This window comes from Rhea americana, unplaced genomic scaffold (genome assembly GCF_003343005.1).
Source record: "Rhea americana isolate MKP2758 unplaced genomic scaffold, rheAme1 scaffold_434, whole genome shotgun sequence".
NCBI lineage: Eukaryota > Metazoa > Chordata > Aves > Rheiformes > Rheidae > Rhea > Rhea americana.
In genome coordinates, this window is record NW_028186573.1 from 212,424 (window position 1) to 234,419 (window position 21,996).

A 21,996-nucleotide genomic window follows, 5' to 3' on the forward strand; every position below is an offset into this window, starting at 1 on the left:
GTCAAATGATTYTGTAGGAACTGTGATCGTAGCACACAATAAAATGCCTAATATCCATGAGACTGTTTATGTACTGTTTGTAGTCCCCTGCCGTATGGATGTAATGTGGTATGAGTAGTCCATAGTTTCAAATGAAGTTGGATATGCTCAACTACAGATGTCTTGTTAAAGTCAGCTGAGTTTGACTTGATTGATAATGTCTATAGCCTTGCTAACCTCTATTTCCCAAACCTGTGCTACTCTTGGTAAACCCATCCATGTAAATGGCCTTTATTTTTTTTGGTGCCCTGAACTTGACGTTTGAGCCTGTAGAAATAGTTTAATTTTTCATTATCTCAGTTCCCCCATCAGCAACAGAGCATCGCTAACCCTCTCTCACTGAGTGTGCTGAGCTTGTGGGAAGGAAGAGTCTTTTCTAAGTTCCATRTTTTAATGGCATTTGCTTGAAAAAGATCATTGACTAAAAAAACACAGTATTTCTGCAATGTAAAAAAGCAGAGCCTGCTTCACTCCTAACACATTTTAAGAACATTCAACTTCTAAGAAAGAGTGAAGCAAAMTATACTTTCTTGCCAGAAACACTAATTAATATATATAGGTGTGTGYGTGTATATATTTATTTTAGTCAATGATCTTTTTATGCAAATAAGCTTTAAAACATAGAATCTTCCTTCCCCCAATGAAAATTAAATGGGTATGGTGTTAGTCCTTCCAGAGGAATCAGTGTGTAGGARGGCTTCTTATTTCTTTTGTTACCACAGACTAAACTAGAAAGAGTTAACCTGGAAGTTGCATATCATTACACTTTAACACCTACTGTCCTAATGGATTCTACCCCATGCAAATGTGTTGTATTTACTAGCTCTTACCCATTTTTCCTTAGCAACAATTAAAAACTTATCAAACATTCGTCATCTGAGTCTATACGATGCTGGAATTCCCACTGAAGCTAATAAGAGTGACCTGTGCACACCAGCTCTGGGTTCGTTCTCCATGTACATGTATTTAGGCTCTCCTAGTCTCCAAAAAGAGAGAGCAGACTTAGGCTTTCAGTCTAAAGGTGCTAGGCAAAAGATATTCTGCATACAAATACRTTAAAACTCAGGCAGCACATGGTTAGCAAAAGCCAAAACTCTTAAGATTGATGCCTCTGATCCTACAGTAGCCAATTTGATGCCTTAATAAAGGTGAAGTAGCAGCAGTTCATACTGTAAATTTCTACTTTTTCAGACAGTGAGTGAGGTGGATCTTTTTCTTTCCACTATAAGTAGACAAAAACATATGTCGTGTGGAATAAATTGTCAACTGTCTCAGTGAATAGTGTTGCTGGTCTTGTAACATCACTGAGGAACTCTATAAAGGCCACCAGTGACTGAATTCCGTGATGCTGCCAGTGGTTCTTTTTGAGCAAGCGTAGTTGAAGTCATAGCGTGATTCGTAGYGTCAACGCTGTGCTTTCGGTTGTCCTCAAAGTAACTCTGCTGTTAAGTTCCCTGTGCACGTGTGTGCATGCATGTCTTTGATTTTTGTCACCCAAGTTAATTCTTAGATAGACCTACTAGAAAGCTTGTGTTCACTGGTTTTAGTTTTCAGAAGTTTGTATTGTTTTTTCCTCAAATGTTTATTCCTTTGCATTTACACTTTGTTGATTTAACACTGTTCTGCTGAGTTTTAAGCATGCACTTAAAAGTCAGAGTTGATTATTATGTTCAGGTAGAATCCATGTGAAACCACTAACCTTTTCTTGTTTTCTATTCAGAATGGTGACCTGGCACAACTTAGCGTTATTTCAGCCTGGCTTTGTGACCTTGCTGGGTTGCGTGGGTGAATTTACTTGGTCTGTTCTGGCCTTTTGTCAGAACTGGTGTCCACGTTTGGGAACTCCCTGTTCTGTGTCTCAATACGAAGTGAACTGTATAGACACGTGAATTAATTTGGCCTCTGTAACCTGAATCCTGACTTTAATATTACCTTTTAGTAAAGGCATGCATAGGTTAGGCTGAGGAATTGGAAGATAGAGGAGGAGAAGAAGGGTATGGGCTCTAAGGAAATACAGCTAGTTCAAGAAATATGAATGCTCTGAGTAACATTCTAGGTAAAGGGACCTTAAAGAATGTCATGAACACAGGTTATTTGTATTTTAGTGTAGCAAATAGCTTTACAACATAATTCACGTGTCTCTAATGGTCATTGCCCGTGTTAAATGGAGGTAGTTGAAAGGACACGTTCATCTCTCCTTTATCTCTCTTTTCTCACAGTACAGCTGTTTGAAAACTAGCAGGCAATTATTATCATCTGTGTTTGCAAAATAGATCTTTTTAATTTGCTATTTTTTATTTCTTTTAATAGAACCGCCTAGGGTTGTCATCGCACCTAAGAATCAGACTTTTACAGAAGGCTCTGAAGTGTCTATCAGGTGTTCTGCAACAGGTTATCCAAAACCAACAGTAGTATGGACACATAACGATATGTTTATTATTGGTTCAAACAGGTAGGAGCTGTAGCTTTCTCTCTCTCTCTCTCTCTCTCTTTTTTTTTTTTTTTTTTCTGTTTCAGAAAGAAGTTTTGGAGAATACCAAAATATTTTGACTATTTCTTCCACAGGAGTCTGTGAGTTTCAGGAAGTTGTATCTCAGGCTTCACCTGTACAGCCCTAATTTCAATTTGTTTATCTCTAAAATAGAAATACCGTGATTACCTTCTTCAGAAGTCTTTCACTAGATTAAGTACGATGCTGTTCACCAAACACATTGAAATTCTCTGACAGATTATAGTAATACCAAATATTGTTGTTTATCATAAGAAAAAAAACAGTAATACTTCTTTGTAAACCATTTGGTCATGAGGCTGCTGCTGCTTGGAGTTGTGGACTTACAGTTCTTTATTTTTTTCTTACAATTTTGGTTCGTCCTCTGTTTGTTCACAGGTATAGATTGACCCCAGAAGGTACCTTAATCATAAAAAAGGCAATTCTAAAAGATGCAGGGCTTTATGGTTGCTTGGCAAGTAACTCAGCTGGGACAGAGAAACAGACATCCACCCTTACCTATATTGGTAAGCATGAAAAGAAGTAACACAATGAAATTAAAACGCAAACTGATACAGGATTGTTGAGGAAAGATTTTCAGAGCCAGTGCAGAACATTCCAGTAGAAGTTTCAAAAACTTGAGGAAAGATGTTGAACAGCTGACAAATGTCCCTTTTGTTTTTTGTTCAAATTCGAGCAGTGTTGTTAGATATCTTGGGCTTCGTATTTCTACTTAATCTATTTTTAAGAGAAAATTAAGATCAGATATTAAAATAAGGTAGGTCTGTGTGACTGAAGAGATCTCTGGAGGAAACCATGTTTTTGTAAATTCTTGTATTGTGTTTAGAGTTCTGGAGTCCCAATGCATATTATGTCCTCTAAACACCACAATAATATGTGTTTTACTGGATTAGAATAAATTTAATAGCAGGCGTATGTTAAAGCTGTTGATAACTAACGTCTAGCTGGAGAGAGTGATACTGAGTCTTTTTACTTCCTACTTGATCAAACTCTTTCATTTCTGTCATTGAATTCCTGAATATTCTACTCACAATTCAGATGCTGTGGATGTTCCAAACTCTTCTTTTTCCTGTTTCCCAGTGTTTGGCAACCACCTTGCATGATTTTCAGACCTATTCGACTTCTAATACAAATGTTCTGTCCACCTAACAAGAGAAAGTCAGTCTTTCATAATATGTATCTTAAAAAATAGTGTATGCTTTGGATGAGGTTGGATGAGGAACTTTTTTTTTTTTTTTTCTTTTCCCTGTATTTTTTCTTTTTAGAGAGACCAACATTGACCATAGTTCAAAGTGAAATTCTGGTTGCCCTTGGAGACACAACTATTATGGAATGTAAAACGACTGGAATCCCACATCCTCAGGTTAAATGGTTTAAAGGTGCATTTTTTGCTTTGTGGTTGGTTTATTCACTTAAGCAGTAGTATTTTAAGCAGTGATCTTGAAATTACTTCATTTTCTCAAAAGCTTATGTAGTATTTAACCAGTGACTGACCTATGAAGTCTTCTGATCTAGAAGATGCAGAACATGAACTCTAGAGCATAAATTCTTGCTCTTGTTTAAATGCAGTGAATAAACATATCCTAACATAAGTAACAAGACAGAGTTGGGCCTCTTGTCTACTTAAATAAGATTCTTTCTTTGTCAGAAAATGTTTAGATACATTACAAAAATCTCAAAGCAGCCTTCTATTTTTACCTTTGGATGTTTCCTCCAAGTCCTTTGCAAAGCCTAAGAATTTTTTACTTTCTTCCAAGTTGCAGAGGTATCCGCTATAATTTATTAAGCAGTGAAGCAGGCTATTGGGCATCCGAAGTGAAGGAGGTTTTTACAGAGTTAAACGAGAGTCAAAGAACCTTCTGTCTCAAAACTGACCCTTTTTCCTYGGAAAAAAAGCAGTCAGCTGTCGTATGTAATTGTGTAAACCACCTTCCTCACTATTTTCTGGAATACCAGCAGTCTTGTTTGCTAGGTGTTCCCAAAAGATGGCTTATTCAGTCTAGCCTTTCGTCTTTGACAGTGGCTGGAGACAAGCACAAAACCTGTTGCGGTCTGTTTGCAAATAACCTTCCCTCAGAGGAAGCTTCTTCTGAGTTCACCTAGTTGATGGTTGTCTCATTATTCTAGAGCTGGAGTCAAGAGTCTTTGGTACTTATCCCAAAGAGTACGTATGGGCCAATTTTGAATGTTACACAGTAATATTGTGGCTGCTGCTGAGTGTCAGATAGCAGAGCTGTTCTCCGGGTTCTGCAGAGTTGCTGATTTGRTAAGGAGCTGGCAGTGACTGCCACACTTAAGGCCTAATTTGGGAAGGAGAAATACAGCCTTACACGCTGTCCTAATGCTGATCTCTGCCAAAGCTGCTTGGGTTTATATTCGTTCCTCTTGTAAAATAAACAAATAAAAAGAGATTTGCAGTAACGAATTTTCCTACTCAGTTGAATGGAAGTCAGATGAGTTATCTGCTAAGTGAATATAGTCATACTGTGAAGTAATCTCAAACTCGGATGCTGTTTTGTTGGAATGTCTTTGGTAAAAACCCTGTGATGTTACAGTTACTTTCTTCTGTCTGGACTTAGGTGACTTAGAGTTGAGGGCATCGGCATTTCTCATTATTGATAGTCATCAGGGTCTTTTGAAGATTCAGGAAACACAAGATCTGGATGCTGGTGATTATACTTGTGTGGCTACCAATGATGCAGGGAGAGCCTCTGGAAAGATAACTCTGGATGTTGGCTGTAAGTAGCTTGTAATTTAGATAATAAATACTCTGATTTCAGTATTTCCGTATCCGATTATTTGTGCCCTTATTTATCTGAGCTATTGTCACAAGTACGTGTATGTCTTCAAATAGTTATGTATTCTGAGAACACCTTTTTAGTGGAGTCCACTAGGCTAAGTTTCCTTGTCTCATTTGGACTCCAGCTTTCCTTCACTCTTACTTCTTTTGCAAAGCGTATAATTTATGAGGAGGGAGAGAGAACAAGAAAAGATGACTGTTCAAACCACATCCTAAAATAACTCTCAAGAAGAGGTTCTATTATACCAAATTGTTATTGTAAATTAGTCTTTCCTCTCCTCTTTGCTCAATCCTTTTGAATTGCCTGTGGTCTGACATGCCATGTCCTGTTACAAGTGCATGTCCCTGTCAGGTGCATATGCTTTCTTGGATAATGAGCAAAGCTCTTTGCAGGAAGGGAGGAATTTAACAACACTGAAACCTGAGCATGTACTTTCTTCTGAATGGGGGGACTATATCTTCATGTTTTTTGAGGCAATTAACCCATTTCTGAGCTCCCCATTATAAACATACACTGTGCAAGGATACTTTCCCGGGATATTGCTGGATTTGCGAATCAGTTGTTAGGTGAGCAAATGTGCATCATAGGATATAAATTTAGGTTGCCAATAGTGCAAGCAGAATGCTAATGTCATGTTGCTTCCCTGACTTACTTTCTGTATACTCCTTTTTTTTTTTTTTTTTTTTTTTTTTTTCTCCGGCTCCCCCTGTTTTCACTCAGGTTCCCAGTGATGAATCCGTGCACATTGGTTCAAACATCACACTGCCTTGCTATGTTCAGGGTTACCCTGAACCAAAGGTTAAATGGAGGCGGCTGAATGGTGCTTCCCTTTTCTCAAGGCCGTTTGCAGTTAGTTCCATCAGTCAGCTCAGAACAGGAGCTTTGTCTATTAATAGTAGGTGGATTAAGTTTTTTAAGGATGACATATTGTGAGGAAATATGACATATGCAATGCATTTCAGTTTCTGTGCTACTTTATGATACTCGGTTAACTGTAAAAATACGAGATTTTAGCAGACATTCTGTTTCTGATACTGCCTTCATTGCTGTTAATGTGCAGTTTGCTTTCCCATGAATTTGAGAATTTATTGTGTTTGGTCATTTGACTTCATACTTATTTATAGAAATAATTAATTTTCTGTTAAATATATGTAGGTTATGGTCTCCATTGACACTGAAGAGCAGCAGATTTTTTTTGCCCTTTTTTGTTAGAAAAGTGTTAAATTCGCTGCTTTAGCCAAGTCCTAATTTGAGTAAGTAGCTGGAAATTCTGCCAGTGTCTTTGTGATTCCATTTACCTGGAGCATTTCAGTCACCCAAACTAACTGCTGTTGTTCTGTTTTCTTAATTAGCTATTTTATCCCCTGCTGAACATAATCCGCATGGGTGAAGAAATTCGTCTCTATTTTATTTATAGTGCATTGAATTGTATGTTACGTACTGCTCTGTAGGTGTCTGCACACATACAGACACACACTGCAATATATAGTTTAAGATACTGTATGTATGTGTTGATGTATCGTATGCTATCATACACTCTACATATACACTAGCGTGCACTGTGTTAAAACATATGCTGTGCCTAAAGTGATGAAAAGTACCATATATATATATATATTTTTTTTTTACTTAAGTTCTTACATAGTTATTGCTTTCCTACTTTTTGATCAATGGAATGAATAGTCTGACAAGTATTTTAAAAGTGAGTGGTGTAAGCATAGCGTATATATATATTGCAAACTTTAGGAGATCATTTAAGACACTGTAATCTGATCTTTTTTTCATCTTTTTTTTTTTTTTTTTTTTTTTTTTTTCTTTCCAGATTTGTGGGTCAGTGATGAAGGGACTTACATCTGTGAAGCTGAAAACCAATTTGGAAAGATTGAGTCACGGCCAGCCACAATCACAGTGACAGGACTGGGTAAGACTGCTTAATGTCAGTGACATCAGTAAAAGTAGCATTTCAATACCTGGAGCGTAGCTGGAATATGTGATATTTGCTGGTATTTGTAACAAATGGGATGCCTGTGTAATTATTATGTACATACACAGTGACAAATGTATATGCTTATGTCTGAGCCTGCATTTACAGGTATGCAGTTTTCTGCACAAACTGAAGCAGAAGATATTTGCATGGAACATTATAATTGAATTTAGTGAATTTTGCCCATTTGAACATTGCCTTTTCACTGACTACAATAATTTGAATTAATTCTGTCTACACTTTGTTAAATGAACCTTCCAAAGTGATTTTTATTTCATCTGTTTATTATACCTAAGTAAATATATTAAGGAATGAAAAATCACCATAATGCTAAATGCTAATGATGAATTTCCTGTCATCTAATTAATCTTAAAAATAAAAAGCAGCAATGAAATTGCTTAGGGCATTGTGTTAATATAATTGGGAAGTGGCCCAAGAAGACTGTAAACATCCAGCCTTGACAATAGCTGTGCTATTAAGGAATTGTTTATTATCTCAGTTGGAGAATTGGCAGTAAAAGGAAGTAATAATGCTATGGAATGTATATTTGTGGGAGCATAGGAATCAAGGTCCATCTGCCATCAGAGAAAACATTTGTTATCTTAAAACATGTGGTGGGGCTCTGTATGCTAGTAACATTTGATAGACAAGATGTTTTTACCAATTTAAATGTGTTTTTTAATCCCCATTATTTAAAAGTAACTTATGTTGTGTATGTATACAAAGGCTTTCTGTTGGATCTTTACAGAGCACGCAGAATTTTTGGCCAGGCTGTTGACCTCTATTCTAAAACTTCAAGTTTTATGCCCAGAGAAAACCACTGCTTTTATATATTGCCCTTACCAAACCTGCTATTTTTATTCTTCAGTGCTTTGCTCCAGTAAGGAAAAAATAATACATTAACTTGGTGTCTGTGGATACTTAAGTTTTGGGGGAAATACTGTATTGGATACAGTTTCAGCTGGACAACATCTTGCTTTTGCTGCAATTTCTTAGCCTTAGGGTCATCTTATATGCATTTCCTCAATTTCCTTTTCTCTCCTATGTTACCCCATCTGTTCATTTTGTTTCTTCTGCCTTCATCATTGGTATTTCTGATACCAGAGTGCTCTCAAATTATTCTTTTTCAGGTGTGTTGGCAATATCATGCTTTTTGATTGTTACATTTTTCTCTTTACCCCTTTTTTCTATTTAAATTGTATGTTTTTGTATGTTCACAGTAAGAAACATTTCTTCTGCCATATATGCATAGTATCTTGCACAGGGAGACCTAGTGAAAGGGCAAATTAATACAAGTTCAGGTTGTATACTTTGCATGAATGTATAAAAATGCCAAGTTGTTGTTCTAATTCTTTTTTCATTCAAGTTACACCTCTGATTGGAGTAAGCCCAGCCACAGCCAATGTAATTGAGGGACAGCAGCTCACTCTGCCATGTGTGCTGCTTGCTGGAAACCCCATTCCAGACAGGAGATGGATTAAAAACAGTATGGTGGTAAGAATATTTTGTTTTACGTAAGATCCTTTGACAGAAAAAAATCTGCAACTGACATTTTCACCCATGATAGCAGCTTGGTAAAGTATCTCTCTTACCTGATTAATTTACAGAGTTTGATGTAAAAATATACTAATAGATTTTACACTTAAAAATAAAGATATAGCACAGAATTTGGCTAGCTCTCTGGAAGCAAGGATCCAAGTGTCTGAGCAAGTCAGATTGCAGCTGACCGCCTCAACTCGATAGGAGGTGCTGCCTCCCTGGGAGCAGCCAAGGGGCTGGGTGGGTAAGGCTACAGCTGGTGCTGAGTTTCTGCAGGGGCTGTCATTCAGAGTGCGGCCGTTCACCCTGCTCCCCCGAGGAAAGATGGTGCAGTACGGTTCAAAATAAAAAAGTGGAGGTATGGCATCCTCACCGTTATGCCTCACTCTCATCACTGCCCATGCCAGGAAATTTAAAACTCCAAAGCATAGATGAAGAAAGAGGGGACAGTAGTGGAGGATGTGAAGGTCTAGAAATGAGCTAGGAACCTAAGTATTTGTGAATTGTCCTTTTCTCTCTTCCCTTCCCTCTCTTTTTTCTTTTTTTTTTTTTAATGTCTGCTAGTTAGCTCCTAAATGAGAGCCTTAGACTTTAAATATAGGGATGCTAGTGGAGCATATTCAACAGAATGACAAAAATACTGGAATTTTGAATCCTAGTGACTGAAAACTAYTTCTTTTTCTCCACTTTTGAAAATAAAGGTATCATAGAGATATCAGAAAATTTCTGTAGTTTAGGCTTTTAAAAAATATCCTGAGTTTTACTGTTGCCTGGGAGATAAGATCAAATATAAGCATCCCTCTGTTATGTACTTCTTTCTTAGTTGTGCACTRCTCAGCCCTTAAAAGCATGTATGTTTTCTCTTTCTTTCCAGAGCCTACCATTGCTATTTTATAACTTCTGCACGAAGGAAGGTTGCATGCACGCTGTACCTACGTTTGTTGTCTGAGTGAAGTTTCGTTTCTTCAGTAATAGTTAAATTATTGGCATAGATCCCTATGAAGTCCTGCCTTTTATGTTCCTTGCAGATTGCCCCCTAAAAGCCCCTTCTCTGCGTTTGTAATTGGAAGAGTTGATAGAAAAAATTTCTTCGTTTGAGTTTTCACATCTTGCATTAGATGCACTGTCTTTTGTCAGTGTAGYTGCAAGTCATTTCCTGCTAATTTCTCCTCCGACAACGACCTGTGAAATCCTACCTTTACTCTTGTGGCTTCAAGGAGACCCAGCTCAATTTTTGTTTACTGTCATCAGGCAGAACTCTGGCACTATCTTCTCTTGAAATCTGTAGAGTTTTCGACTCAATTTTGTACCACTGGGAATCTTTGGCCTTTTCTTTAGACCGTGTAGGTACAATGGACACAGGCTCGAACTTCTGTGAGAAATACTGGCACGATGCTTCTCTYTGAATTGCTAATGCCTCTGTATAATAGAGCTAGTTTTCTGTAATTCTAAGCGCATGACAAAAGCTACAGTCCAGTGAATTCCATTTAGGGAAGGGTGCAACTTTTTTCTGAATGGGGCATGACTGAAACAATTTCTCCTTCTGACAGTCTCACTGTAAGGCAAGTCTACTACATTACTGAGCTTGTAGTCCATGCTCTTCCAGCTGATTGGTAAAGATATTGTCATTTCTTTAGGCTACTATAGGATATATAATTTTTTAAAAAGTACTATTCTTTGGTGAGAGTTAGAACCCTGTGTTATCTTTCACAATACAGGACTTCTAAGTGTTGCTGCTGCCAGCACTTAAAACAAAAATACATGTTATCCTATCTGCCAAACCTATGCAACATCCTCAGAAGGGGAATGTATACGTCAGAGCTGATTGCTTTTTCCTGAGGAACAGATAACTTTTTTTAAAAAAGTGASAAGTCACACTGTATCCCAAAGTAAATATTATCAAACAAGTATTTTCTTCAGTAAAACATCATATCGCTCTTTTGGCAGTTGGTTCCCAATCCCTACATTAATGTTCGCAGTGATGGAAGCCTGCACCTTGAAAGAGTTCGGCTGCAGGATGGAGGTGATTACACCTGTATGGCAAGTAACGTTGCTGGAACAAACAACAAAACTACTACTGTTAATGTGTATGGTAAGAAATGCTGTTTTCTTCCTTTGGTGCTGGTTTCAAGATGAGAATGCATTTCTTACTTTTAGTAGCTCTGTCTGTAGAGTTTTTTTCTTTAAAGTTATACTGATTTCTCAAATTTCCTCTTTGTAATGGTGTTAATTTGTGTAGTAATATGGAGAGAATTGGAGTCCAATGCACAGGAAAGAGCTGTGTGGTTGAGACTGTTTTTAAAATAAAAAACCCAAACAAACATCATTTTGTGGTCTTGAAAAATCTTCCTTTTAAAACATCTATAAAGATTGTGCTTTGCAAGCTTCATCTCTAACTTTATTAACAAAACAGGGACAACTGGGAGTTTACTGGAAAGCCATGCGAAGTGCTGTCAGAAGGATTTCATAACTGATAAAAGGAAGCACAATTCATGGGAGTATTGCACTTAAAATAAATCATGAGTTTGGCGAAACTTCTTTTTTTTAACAGTATCCAAAATTACACTGACAGCAAGACAAGTGTTAGCATTGTGGTAATCCATCTGTATTTCAGCTGCAGATACTTGTATTAACTGTATGGGAGGTCACAACCACYTCACTGGTTACAGGTTGGAATTTTCTCACGTGTCAAATTAATCATGGAAGACTTATTTTAAGCTTCACTGAAGATGCTGGAACATCCTTTTATGATAAAATGGCTGTTTTTGGTTAATGCACCAAGTACTCTGTGTCTGATGAGGTCTTCTATGTGAACAGTAGTTTTGGAATTTTTCAGAACTTAAGGACAGAAATCATCATTATATATGTATGTTTTTGAAGTGATTTGGTGCTTTTAATCAAGTTCTTCTGACAGCAAGTCCAGTCCCTGCAGAAATGATTGCAATAATTGCCACAATTTTCTAACATTTATAACAAAGACTAAAGGCGTTTGGAGAGTGATCAGCTCTCTCGCTCTTATATCTGGTCTGTTCAAAATACTATTCTTTGACTGTAGTGAATTCAGCATCAAAAATGCTGAACCCATTCTTAGGAAACGCGCTGTCTAGGATGGATCGTATACAGTATTCTTTAGGAAACCTGGCCTAAAATGTCCTCAGAGGATACTGTTATAAAAACTTTCTGAAATGACCCCAGTCAGCTAGGTGAAATACCTACAGTTAGGTTCAAACTGCATGTGCGTAGTCCAGTGATTCGTCCATAGCTGATGTGCTCTGTTACGAATAGGCATCCAGTTGTAATGAAAAACTGGATAGTGGAGGARAAAGTTATTGGTCAACGTCAATTTTGGGGTTCAGAGAACAAATACAGTAAATTTCCCATCCTGGCTATGCATATGAAGTAGTAGTTGAGTATGTGGAATTTATTGTAGGAGATGTGCCRTAGTTTGAAATCTGTCTTTTGCCTGTGTTTAATATATGCATTTATTTTTAGTTCTGCCTGTTATTCAGCATGGACAGCAGATATTCAATACCATTGAAGGAATCCCAGTAACATTGCCATGCAAAGCAAGTGGAGTTCCTAAGCCGTCGATTGTCTGGTCCAAGGTAACTTCTCATCTTCAAGCAGTTCATGATGAAAGATAAATTGAGCACATCATTTAGCTATAATAGAAACTATATGCAAGAAAGGCAGCCAGAAACTTTGTCGTGAGGGACCTGGAAATCTGTTTATTCACATCTGCTTTTGTTTCTTAGAGCAATCCTTTCTGGCCATAGTCCAAGTGTAGATCAAGGTTCCATTTGGAGAAGTTTTACTGTTTCTTTCTATTTAGAACTTGTTAATATTCCTGTTGTGAGTTGATAATTTGAGATTCAGAACTTGCTGCAAATTGAAAGTTGAGTTTTGTTTTGGAAGTTTACTTTAAGGTCACTTTTTTTTTCCTCCAAGGAAAGTATATGTAAAAACGGCATTGTGGAATTAACCATTTGTCACTTTTCAGTCATATCCCTGACAGGAGATCCAGTTATGAGGAAGGAAAAGCATTAGGTAATGGCTCCAGGGTTGCAGTTTGAAACTTTTTTTTTTTTTTTTTTTTTTTTTTTTTTTTTTTACTTTTTGTTTTGCTACACCTGGGTTGAGGTCTAGGAATCAGGTTGAGATCTCAGAGTGAGATTCTTGTTTTGTTTTGTTCACCCCCCACTTGAACGACATAATTTGTGGTAATAGCAGTTATTTGGGGTATGTTATAGCTTGCATGACATTTCGATGAATGCTGTTACAGCTTGCATGATGTTGCCATGAACAGAGTGTTGTCTCAGAAGTTGCACAGATGTAACTGATTGGGACCTTGTGAACAGTTTTGTTTAAAAGCAGAGATAGAACTGAGTAATTGGATTGTTTGGCAATGAGTAAAACAGGAGGAATGAGATGCAGGGAAAGGTTATCTTCCTACTTAATTATCAAATAAAAGTTCCTATGCAGACAGGGAATAATCTAGTGTCTGAGAAATAGCGTTATATACAAAATCTGTTTGTACAGTGGAAATGCATTTCAAAATTAATTCACTTGAAATCTTGAAGTTTTTTAAGAATTACATCCTGGAAAATAAAAGTTTTTTTGCATAAGAATCCCTATACTTCTGTTCTTGTTACTGCTAGAAAGTGAGCTTAAAAAAATGATAAATTTGCTGAAGTTAGTTAATTTATGTGGACAGAATTTTGGGGCCAAGCTCATTCAAAATATTTTTTATCCATCCCAGCTATAAAYAATAGAAGTAGTGCTGTAATGTAAGTTAGAATGTTGCTCAGTTTAATCAGACTGCCTTCCAATTGTTTGGTCTCCCAAACTGCATTAATGAATGTAAAGCATATTGCACAATGAAAAATCTGACCCAGTGTTATATTAATAAATAYAACTGTTTTCATAGGAAGGGGCTGTAATAGTGGGTTAAACTAGGGAAGCTTCTCCAGGGGCTGCCAATTTTTATATTCCTTTAACAGTGTTTTTTATTTTATCTGCATAAGCTTTGACTTTCATTGAATTAAATGCTTGTAATTTATTTTATTTTAGAAAATCCATGCACTGTGGTATTGTGGGATGTGTTTCTTTTTCTTTCTTTCTTTATCATTTATTTTTATTTTTTTGTTTCCACAGAAGGGAGAACAAATTCTTCCCAGCAACATGAAATTTTCTGCAGGTTCTGATGGAAGTCTCTATGTAGTTTCACCAGGGGGYGAAGAAACTGGGGAGTATGTATGCACTGCAACAAATGCTGCTGGTTATGCTACACGGAAGGTCCAGCTGACTGTCTATGGTATATGCAGATTAAAACCAAATATAGTGTCATTCCTTCTTCTGCCAACTGAGTTCTCATGTAGGCTGCAGAACCCATTCAGATGAATGTTCTGGAGTAGGATACCTGCAGTTCAAACAGGACTTAAGCTAATCTCTAATTAGTGCTTTTGACTTTGGATTCAGTGATCTGCTAAGATTAAAAGTCCTATCCTTCTCYTAAAACCTCCTGGTACCTGTCACCTATTTCTTGGACTAGGGAACTTGGGTACATCACAATTTTATTTTTTAGAGTAGTGGATAAGAAGCATCTGTACAGAAATAGAAGTTCCTGCTGATGGAAGAGAAGAATGAAGATGCACTAGTCCCATCCTTCACAAGTCTTCCTACCATATCCCAATACTACCAAAAGTTTGATTTAGATGTAGGTTTGGGCTTGCTGCACAAGGCTCTTTGGCTTGTAGTGTAACATAGTTCAGGTAGTGGTTGCAAATGACCTGTGCAGTACAGAGCTCAGCATACATAGACTGTGGCTGTTGACTACTTATCCTGCTTCCTRGGGAGAAAGTGCAGCCTTGCAGATACTTGTGCTGTTGCATCAGCCAGTGCCCGTGTTAGTGAAGTTGGGTGCATCTGCACTATGGTGATTCACAACAGCAAGTTCTAATACAGACATGTCATTAAAAATAAGATTGTAATGTTATATAAACTAAATTATATAAACATCTAAAAATAGATGAAATAAATCTGAAATAAAATTGTATGGTGTTACATTTGTAAAAAATACATATATTCATTGCAGTTTCTTAACATGTTCCGTGTTATAGTGAAACCTAGAGTATCCAGGCCTGGAGAACAGCAAGGAATGGTCATGGAAGCCAATGATAAACCCATAGAGATCTCAGTAATTGCAGGGGAAGATGTCACACTTCCATGTGAAGTAAGGAGCTTGCCACCCCCCATAATTACCTGGGCCAAAGAAATGCAGCTCATATCTCCGTTCTCTCCAAGGTAACAACATTTGATGAAAACAAAAGAAAATGAAATTGCCTCTAAGCTTTCAAGGTTTTGGAAGGGTATACACTTTTTAATTGCCTCATGGTCAATTAAAAGATATTAAGTTGTTCCTGCCTTTTTTTTTTTTTTTTTTCCTTCCCCATAAGGACCCTGTATCACTAGCTCTTGAAATTCTTTTCTCAAACTGAAAACTTTCTGAAAAATGCTAACATTATGTATTGTGGTACAGACTCCATTCCAGTAAGTGTTTCTGAGCAGAGACATAACTTTGCAATTCATTCTGAGTTTGCAACCTCAGGAGACTAAGGTCAAAAAAGATCCCATTATATTTATAGTGTGATGGTGTCCTGAGACCCACATAATCTGTATCTGATTTAAAATCTTTAAATGTATGTTTTTCTTTTCTTAAACACTTCATATTTATGCTCAGGGGAGCATTGTCTGTTTTTCATATGAGGTATGGTCAGCCAGTAGAACAGAGATAATGATAAATGTTTGGGAGTGCTTGCAAGAGCTCCTATCATGCTGTGCTTTGGATCCAGAAACTCTCCAGTCATTCATGAAAATATGAAAACATAGTTAAATACATATAAAAATGTAGAGCTGAGAGCTTTGGAGACTGAAAAGCTGGGAACAGACAGTGTGGACTTGATATTTTGGTTCCTTCCTCACTATTTTGGAGGAGTGCAAAATAAAGGAGGCAAAAACTAGGTGATTCTTTTCCCTGTGTCCCCAGCTGAAATGCCAGGCACTGTCCCATGGGCTGCTAATGCTTTCCAGTCTCCAAGATACTTTAAGAGGTTGTAAAGGCTATGGCTATATTCCTAAGTCCAGGAACAGCAAGTCTGGCCAGCTGCACACTCTAGAGATTGCTGTGCTGGTTGTCTAGTGTCTTTCAGCGATCCCAGTACAGTGGGTGAGGAATCATACAGACCTCAAAGTGAGCCCGTTGTCTTTGTGGAAAAGTTGATCTTCAGACCCACCTATTCCTGTGGGTCTGCAACAACGTTAGCAACTAYTGTCTGTGTGTGCCAGCATGTTTTGTGATGAAGGGTCTTGTGTGCAGAAGGTTAATTTGTTGGCAGTATTTTGCGTGTTTTTTTCTGCTGCGTTCTGTGACCACATCTCATGCACTAATGAATCTGCATTCTTAATCCATTACTTGTCCTTATTTTACCTCATGAGACATAGATAAATTAGGCTACTTGCTCGTGGCTGCTGTGGAGGGGTCCAAGTTGTCCAGTGAAGAAGTCCAGTTCAGCCCATTCCAAGATTATTTACAGATGTCAGCAAAAGTTAAAGAACTAGTCCAAACAAAATTGTTTGAGACCACCCAAAGACAATGTTAGAAATGTGACCAGTAAACAAAAGAAAAGTCAAATCAGAAATGAAGCACTTTGTCAGGAAGCAACTCTAATAAGTAGACAACATAATGAGAGGCAAGCTCCTCCAGCCATCATGTCTTTTGGGATTACTTAAAAAAAAAAAAAAAAGGCAGCAGAGGAGGAGTCATGATATCATAGAAATATCATACAAATATGGGTGGCCTGGAAGAAGTGAACTTCACTTTCTTGCCATTCATCTCTGTGAGCTGTTAAAATCCCCACATTTGCCGTTCATACCAAATATGCAGACATCCTCCTGATTAGAATGTGCCAGAGAAAGGAAGACAGGTGATATCACCAATTCCCACCAACTTTGTCTAAACTGAATATAACCTTAAGTGCAAGACTTGAGTTTCCAGTTGTCAAACCAATCATAGGTGTCCGTGCCTAATTTTTTTTTCCTTTTCTCTATTTCTTTTGTCTTCTGTTTAAGAAGAGTTTGGCTTAGCTGGCCAAGAGTGTATCTTTAAACGTTGCAAGCCTGTGACCAGAACTGTAATAAAAATCATTGCTRTACAGTTAACTATTCAGTGGTAAACGGTGACAAATTCTAGTAACAGCAGAGCTGGTAGTTTTGAATCAGAATAGCCTTCAGAAAAGCTTCTATTCCTTCATTAATTATCACATCATCTTTCCTTTGACAGGGTGATATAGAATCAAAAACTTTGCAGCAACTTGCTTATACTGATGACCTGAGATGAGCATAAATTTATGAGTAGAGGTTAAAGGGCTCCATATGTACTTGATTTTTTTCCTTGTTCTTYTCTAGAATTGAGACAGGTTTTAACATGCCCTGTAAGTAGCTAGAACCAAATTTTGTTATGTAGATCTTAAATTTTTGATATTTGCTCCATGTTCTGAATGAAGTGGTTCAGTAAAGAGTTAGAAAAAACAAGTAAGTTTAAGTCATAGTTTAGTAACAAAGCACAATGAAATGTACTGTGTAGAACAGTGTTATTTTAGTTCATGGCAATCATTAGTAATATGTAAGTACAGATCATTCCGCTTTCAATAAATATTTATACAGTATATCTGCTGCTTATTTTTCCAGACACACTTTCCTGCCCTCGGGGTCAATGAAGATCAGTGAAACACAAGTTTCAGACAGTGGAATGTATATCTGCGTAGCCACAAATATTGCGGGGAATGTGACTCAGTCAGTGAAGCTAAACGTACATGGTAAGTTTTAACTAGGATAATCATCTGCAAGGCTCCACTTGGAATTTAGCATCTTTTCATGCAGAACGTTTTTTCTTATGTACATTTTAATGCTATTGACCCATATTCTTTCCGGTCATATTATCTTCATATGCAAATTTTGTCACTGCTTGTTTGAAAAGGAAATACCGCATGCATGTGTGTGTGTTGATTCTATGTATCTTCCTTTAATGTTGCTTAGAATCATGAGGGAAATAACAGCACTACCTGACATTCAGTTCTTTCTAAGTCAGCCACAGGAGTTTTAAGAGCTGAAAACTGTTGTTCTAATGCCCTTGGGAGTTTGCTGTGTAAGAGTTTCTCATCAGTTAAGTCTTCCAACAAATGCTGAGATTAGTAAAGTTAGCTAAGTCTCACAGATGTTGAGTTCCCACTGATCTGATGGGATTTAGATATCCAAACTCTATTGATAYGGAATGTCCCAAATTTTCTTTTACACTGCAAGTGGTGGTGGTGTGAAACCAATGTGCTGCATTATCACCTGTGGATGGGCACTTGCTCCTGTCTTTGTGCTGAGTTACATGCCTGTAGATTCTCTACCCACCTATGCAAACCACTACTACAAAACAAATCTTCTTAAAGCACTTTCTCTGCTCAGACCAGCAGCCTGTCCTTGTGCCCGCCCTACCTACCGCTTAGTGAACGTGTGTAATCTTGCTTGCTCAAGCTAGAACCCGTGTCCACTTCGCTCACCTTTTGCCATAGATCATCACACTCTTACCCTCTTGTCTCTTTCCTGCTCTCCCTACGCTGAGGCCCCAACCATAGTCTCCTCAGTTCAATGTCACATATCATTAACTCTGTACTCTCCTGTTTATTCCTGCTCACCTGTCTTCCATGGGACACAAAAACGCAGGCCCTGAGATAAGTACTTCCTGCTTGTGCTRTGGCACAGAGGAGAGCAGGTGCAGGAGCCATGGCTTGGTACAGCCCAGATGAAGCTGATCGGTAGCAGCTGCACATGGAGATGGTTCTCCTGTGGCTTGTGTAGAATTTGAGGAAGCCAGTGCCCATTGCCAACATAYGGCTTTGAAATGGATCACATCCCATGAACGTGCCACGTTGGAACGCCTGCCCCAAGCAGCTCTGAAAACTTCAGACTATGCTAATTCAATTACTATGRCTGTAACAGACTACTGTCTAGCTCTGTGTATAGAGAGATCCAGTATCAGTGCACCTCTTTGTTTATCTATACTTGTATGTTAGCAGAGTCTGGAAAAATGGCACTTGTTATTGTTTCAGACATTCTTTATAAGTCYTTTTATTATCAGTGATCCCTAGAAATAAAAACATTGTGGCAAAAGAGTTACGTTAGAYTTGTATTATGCTTTGGGATTAGCGTAGCCCCCCCTTCTAGCCATATTTTATCTTCTTGTCTGAACTTGTGTTTGGAAGCATACAAAGATGATGGATTAAGGGGAAGGAAATTAAAATGTCAAAGGGAAAATGTAGTTAACTTTATCATAAAAGCTTTTGAATTGATGTGTGTTGTGAACAGTCTGTACCCATAGCTCTTTGGATATGCTAGTAGAATAAGAATATGCTATTTCTAGGGAGGTAATACAGTAGAATTTGAAACTTAGCCTATCCAAGTTAAGCAATAAGGTATTGTACTTCCARTCTGTAGGGAAAATGCACTTCTGCTTCCTTGGTCACTTCAGGAAATTCAGTTTCCTTGAATAAGGAAGGACATTTCCTAAAATAACAAAAATGGACAAGTTTTTCCCCCAAGAGTGATTTTGCACGTTGTTTTCTTTGCCTTATTGTGGACTTGTTTCTCTTATTTAGTTCCTCCAAAGATACAGCGTGGCCCTCGGGTTATGAAAGTACACRTTGGCCACAGAGTTGACATACCCTGCAGTGCTCAGGGCATCCCTCCTCCAACAATCACGTGGTTCAAAGGCAGAAGTACTGTGCTGATGGATGGTGGCCAGTTTATCCACAGCCCGGATGGAGTGCTAAGCATCAGCAAAGTCCAGCTTCCCGATGCTGGAATCTACAAATGTGTTGCTAGTAACGTAGCAGGCAGCGACACGTCAGAGATAACGCTGCAAGTTCAAGGTATTTAAACTAGGCCAGTAATCTTGCCTCGTGCCATGACTAAGTATAATTTCATGCTGGTGCTGTCTGCTGTATGTTTTAGAGGACAATATTTGCTGTTTTAACTGTTACATGGTACAAAATCCAAATCTGTGTGTGTTTTAGATGCTGCATTCTGATATTAATTAAGGAAAATTAGAATAGGCAAAGAGACTTTGGAGAGTTTGCAGAAGTAAGAAAAGGAAACCCAAAATATATTACTTTTTTATAGAGTCTTAAAGGTGCTTATGATTTGCTTTTGTACTAGGCAATTAAGATGAAAAACATTGTCTCCCTGTGTTCAGATGTCAGAAGTTTTCAGAGTATGTCTCTGAACCTCAGAGCCTAGTGTCACTTTAAGTGGAAATGGAATTTTGTATGAGCTGAAAGAGGAGTGAGGTCAGTTAATATTACCTTAAAATGGTAACTGGACAACAGTGGTCAACGTGCCTATTTAAGTATAAATGTGACTAGTGACTTGCTCAACTGACTGATGTGAGCTGACTTCATTGTGAATTATTTCTTTTTATTGATAGTGTAAAGCCAATATTCTGATTCCTTGGGGTTAGAGGTGCTGAGAATCACCCATTATAAACAACAAAGAGCTTCCACTAACTTCACTTTGTTATAAATAAGATTCTTCCTATAGTCCCAGTCAGCAGACACTATGTCTGCCTTCAAAATAAATACAGCAGCTCTTAAAACCAATCTGAGTAGAATTTTGAAAGTCTTTCTACAGCTTAATTTATAGTTATTGGAATCTGACCTATATGACTGAGAGAGACTAGTAAGATAGGAATTGCTAGATTATATTTTTATATTTAGGAGCAGTGGGCAATTAATTCAATTTTCTTTCAGAACCTCCTACTATAGCTGATCTCGACCCTCCATACAGTAGCCCATTTCAAGAAAGAGTGGCAAATCAACGTGTTGCTTTCCCTTGTCCAGCAAAAGGTGTGCAACATTATTACTGCTTTCAGTGACAAAAGTATATATACATACATTTTTTTTATTGACCATTGATAATTGCTAAGTTTATTTGTACTGTTTGTCATGGTAAAAATGTACAGTATGCAGTTTTTTTCAAGCATAGTTTATGCTAAAAACTAAAATTAATAGTGATTTAAATAACCACTGTATGTGGAAGTTCTGTGAAAAGTCATTGTTAGCCACCAAGAGCATTAAAATGTTTAGGACTAAGGTTTTTAATGTTGGTTTGATGCTATAACAGTAGGGACTTTCTGTGTATTTGAAGGCCCTTTGCCTTTGCGTGGATTGTCCTTACCACTAAGAGTTGTAGCAAGTAGTGGGAGTTATTTGAATTCTGCTTATTCTGAGCTAAGCAAAGAATTTCTTGAAGTTTCGCCTTTTTCTTCTTAGGGATTCCAAAACCTGTCATCAAATGGCTGCGTAATGGAAGAGAACTGACAGGCAGTGAACCAGGGATTTCAATTCTGGAGGATGGGACACTGCTGATCATAGCTTCTGTTACACCTTCTGATAATGGAGAGTATACCTGTATGGCAGTAAATGAAGCTGGAAGCACAGAAAGAAAGTATAACCTGAAAGTTCATGGTAAATAATAAATAGAACTAATGGAGAATTGTTCTCAGAAGAGCATCTTCTCTTTTATTGATGGAAATCACATGCCCCAGATCTTCTGTGAGCAGTTGCACTATGAAAACTAATCCGAGTACTTGCATTTCTGTTATCCTCTGTATAACTTCTATTATTTCTATTCACAGTAGCTTTGCGCTGTATGCAGACATTTTTGTTTTGCTCAAACAAAGAGCTGTAGTTGATGACTTTGACACAAATAGCAATGAAGGCTTTTGCACTGTAGAAGTTAAAGACTGGATGATAGATCCACATTTCAAATAAAAGAATGAGAGAAGTTATGGCTCACAGAATGGAGCACAGAGTAGGAGAACACTTGCTCCTGATACTCTTCTTCCCTATCCCTAATTGCAAAATAGAAAATCTGCAGGTGGCTGTAAGATATGTTTTGAGGTGGTACATTTTGTTTCCAACAGTTTGCTTTTACTCTAGCTTTGTTCACTTCCTGTGGTGGTTAGTTCTGATATCCAAGCAGTATTATCTCTTTAAAAGAGAACAACAGGAATTCTGTCGTGT

At 37.7% G+C, this 21,996-nt stretch overlaps 1 protein-coding gene across 2 annotated transcripts in view; it reads left to right on the top strand.

The window, feature by feature from the left end:
• The window catches only part of HMCN1 (hemicentin 1), a 184,698-nt gene that overhangs the window by 67,253 nt on the left and 95,449 nt on the right, over positions 1 to 21,996 (top strand). The window contains exons 12-26 of one of the 2 annotated variants that reach the window (XM_085315669.1): positions 2,350 to 2,491; positions 2,927 to 3,054; positions 3,814 to 3,927; positions 5,128 to 5,286; positions 6,050 to 6,244; positions 7,172 to 7,270; positions 8,700 to 8,827; positions 10,820 to 10,964; positions 12,365 to 12,477; positions 14,027 to 14,186; positions 14,992 to 15,175; positions 17,618 to 17,745; positions 19,573 to 19,845; positions 20,722 to 20,817; positions 21,244 to 21,438. In XM_085315669.1, coding sequence (XP_085171795.1) covers positions 2,350 to 2,491; positions 2,927 to 3,054; positions 3,814 to 3,927; positions 5,128 to 5,286; positions 6,050 to 6,244; positions 7,172 to 7,270; positions 8,700 to 8,827; positions 10,820 to 10,964; positions 12,365 to 12,477; positions 14,027 to 14,186; positions 14,992 to 15,175; positions 17,618 to 17,745; positions 19,573 to 19,845; positions 20,722 to 20,817; positions 21,244 to 21,438 — 2,259 coding nt within the window. Of the gene's footprint in view, positions 1 to 2,349; positions 2,492 to 2,926; positions 3,055 to 3,813; positions 3,928 to 5,127; positions 5,287 to 6,049; positions 6,245 to 7,171; positions 7,271 to 8,699; positions 8,828 to 10,819; positions 10,965 to 12,364; positions 12,478 to 14,026; positions 14,187 to 14,991; positions 15,176 to 17,617; positions 17,746 to 19,572; positions 19,846 to 20,721; positions 20,818 to 21,243; positions 21,439 to 21,996 lie in introns of those variants that run through there. The other variant, XM_085315668.1, reaches the window with a different exon arrangement.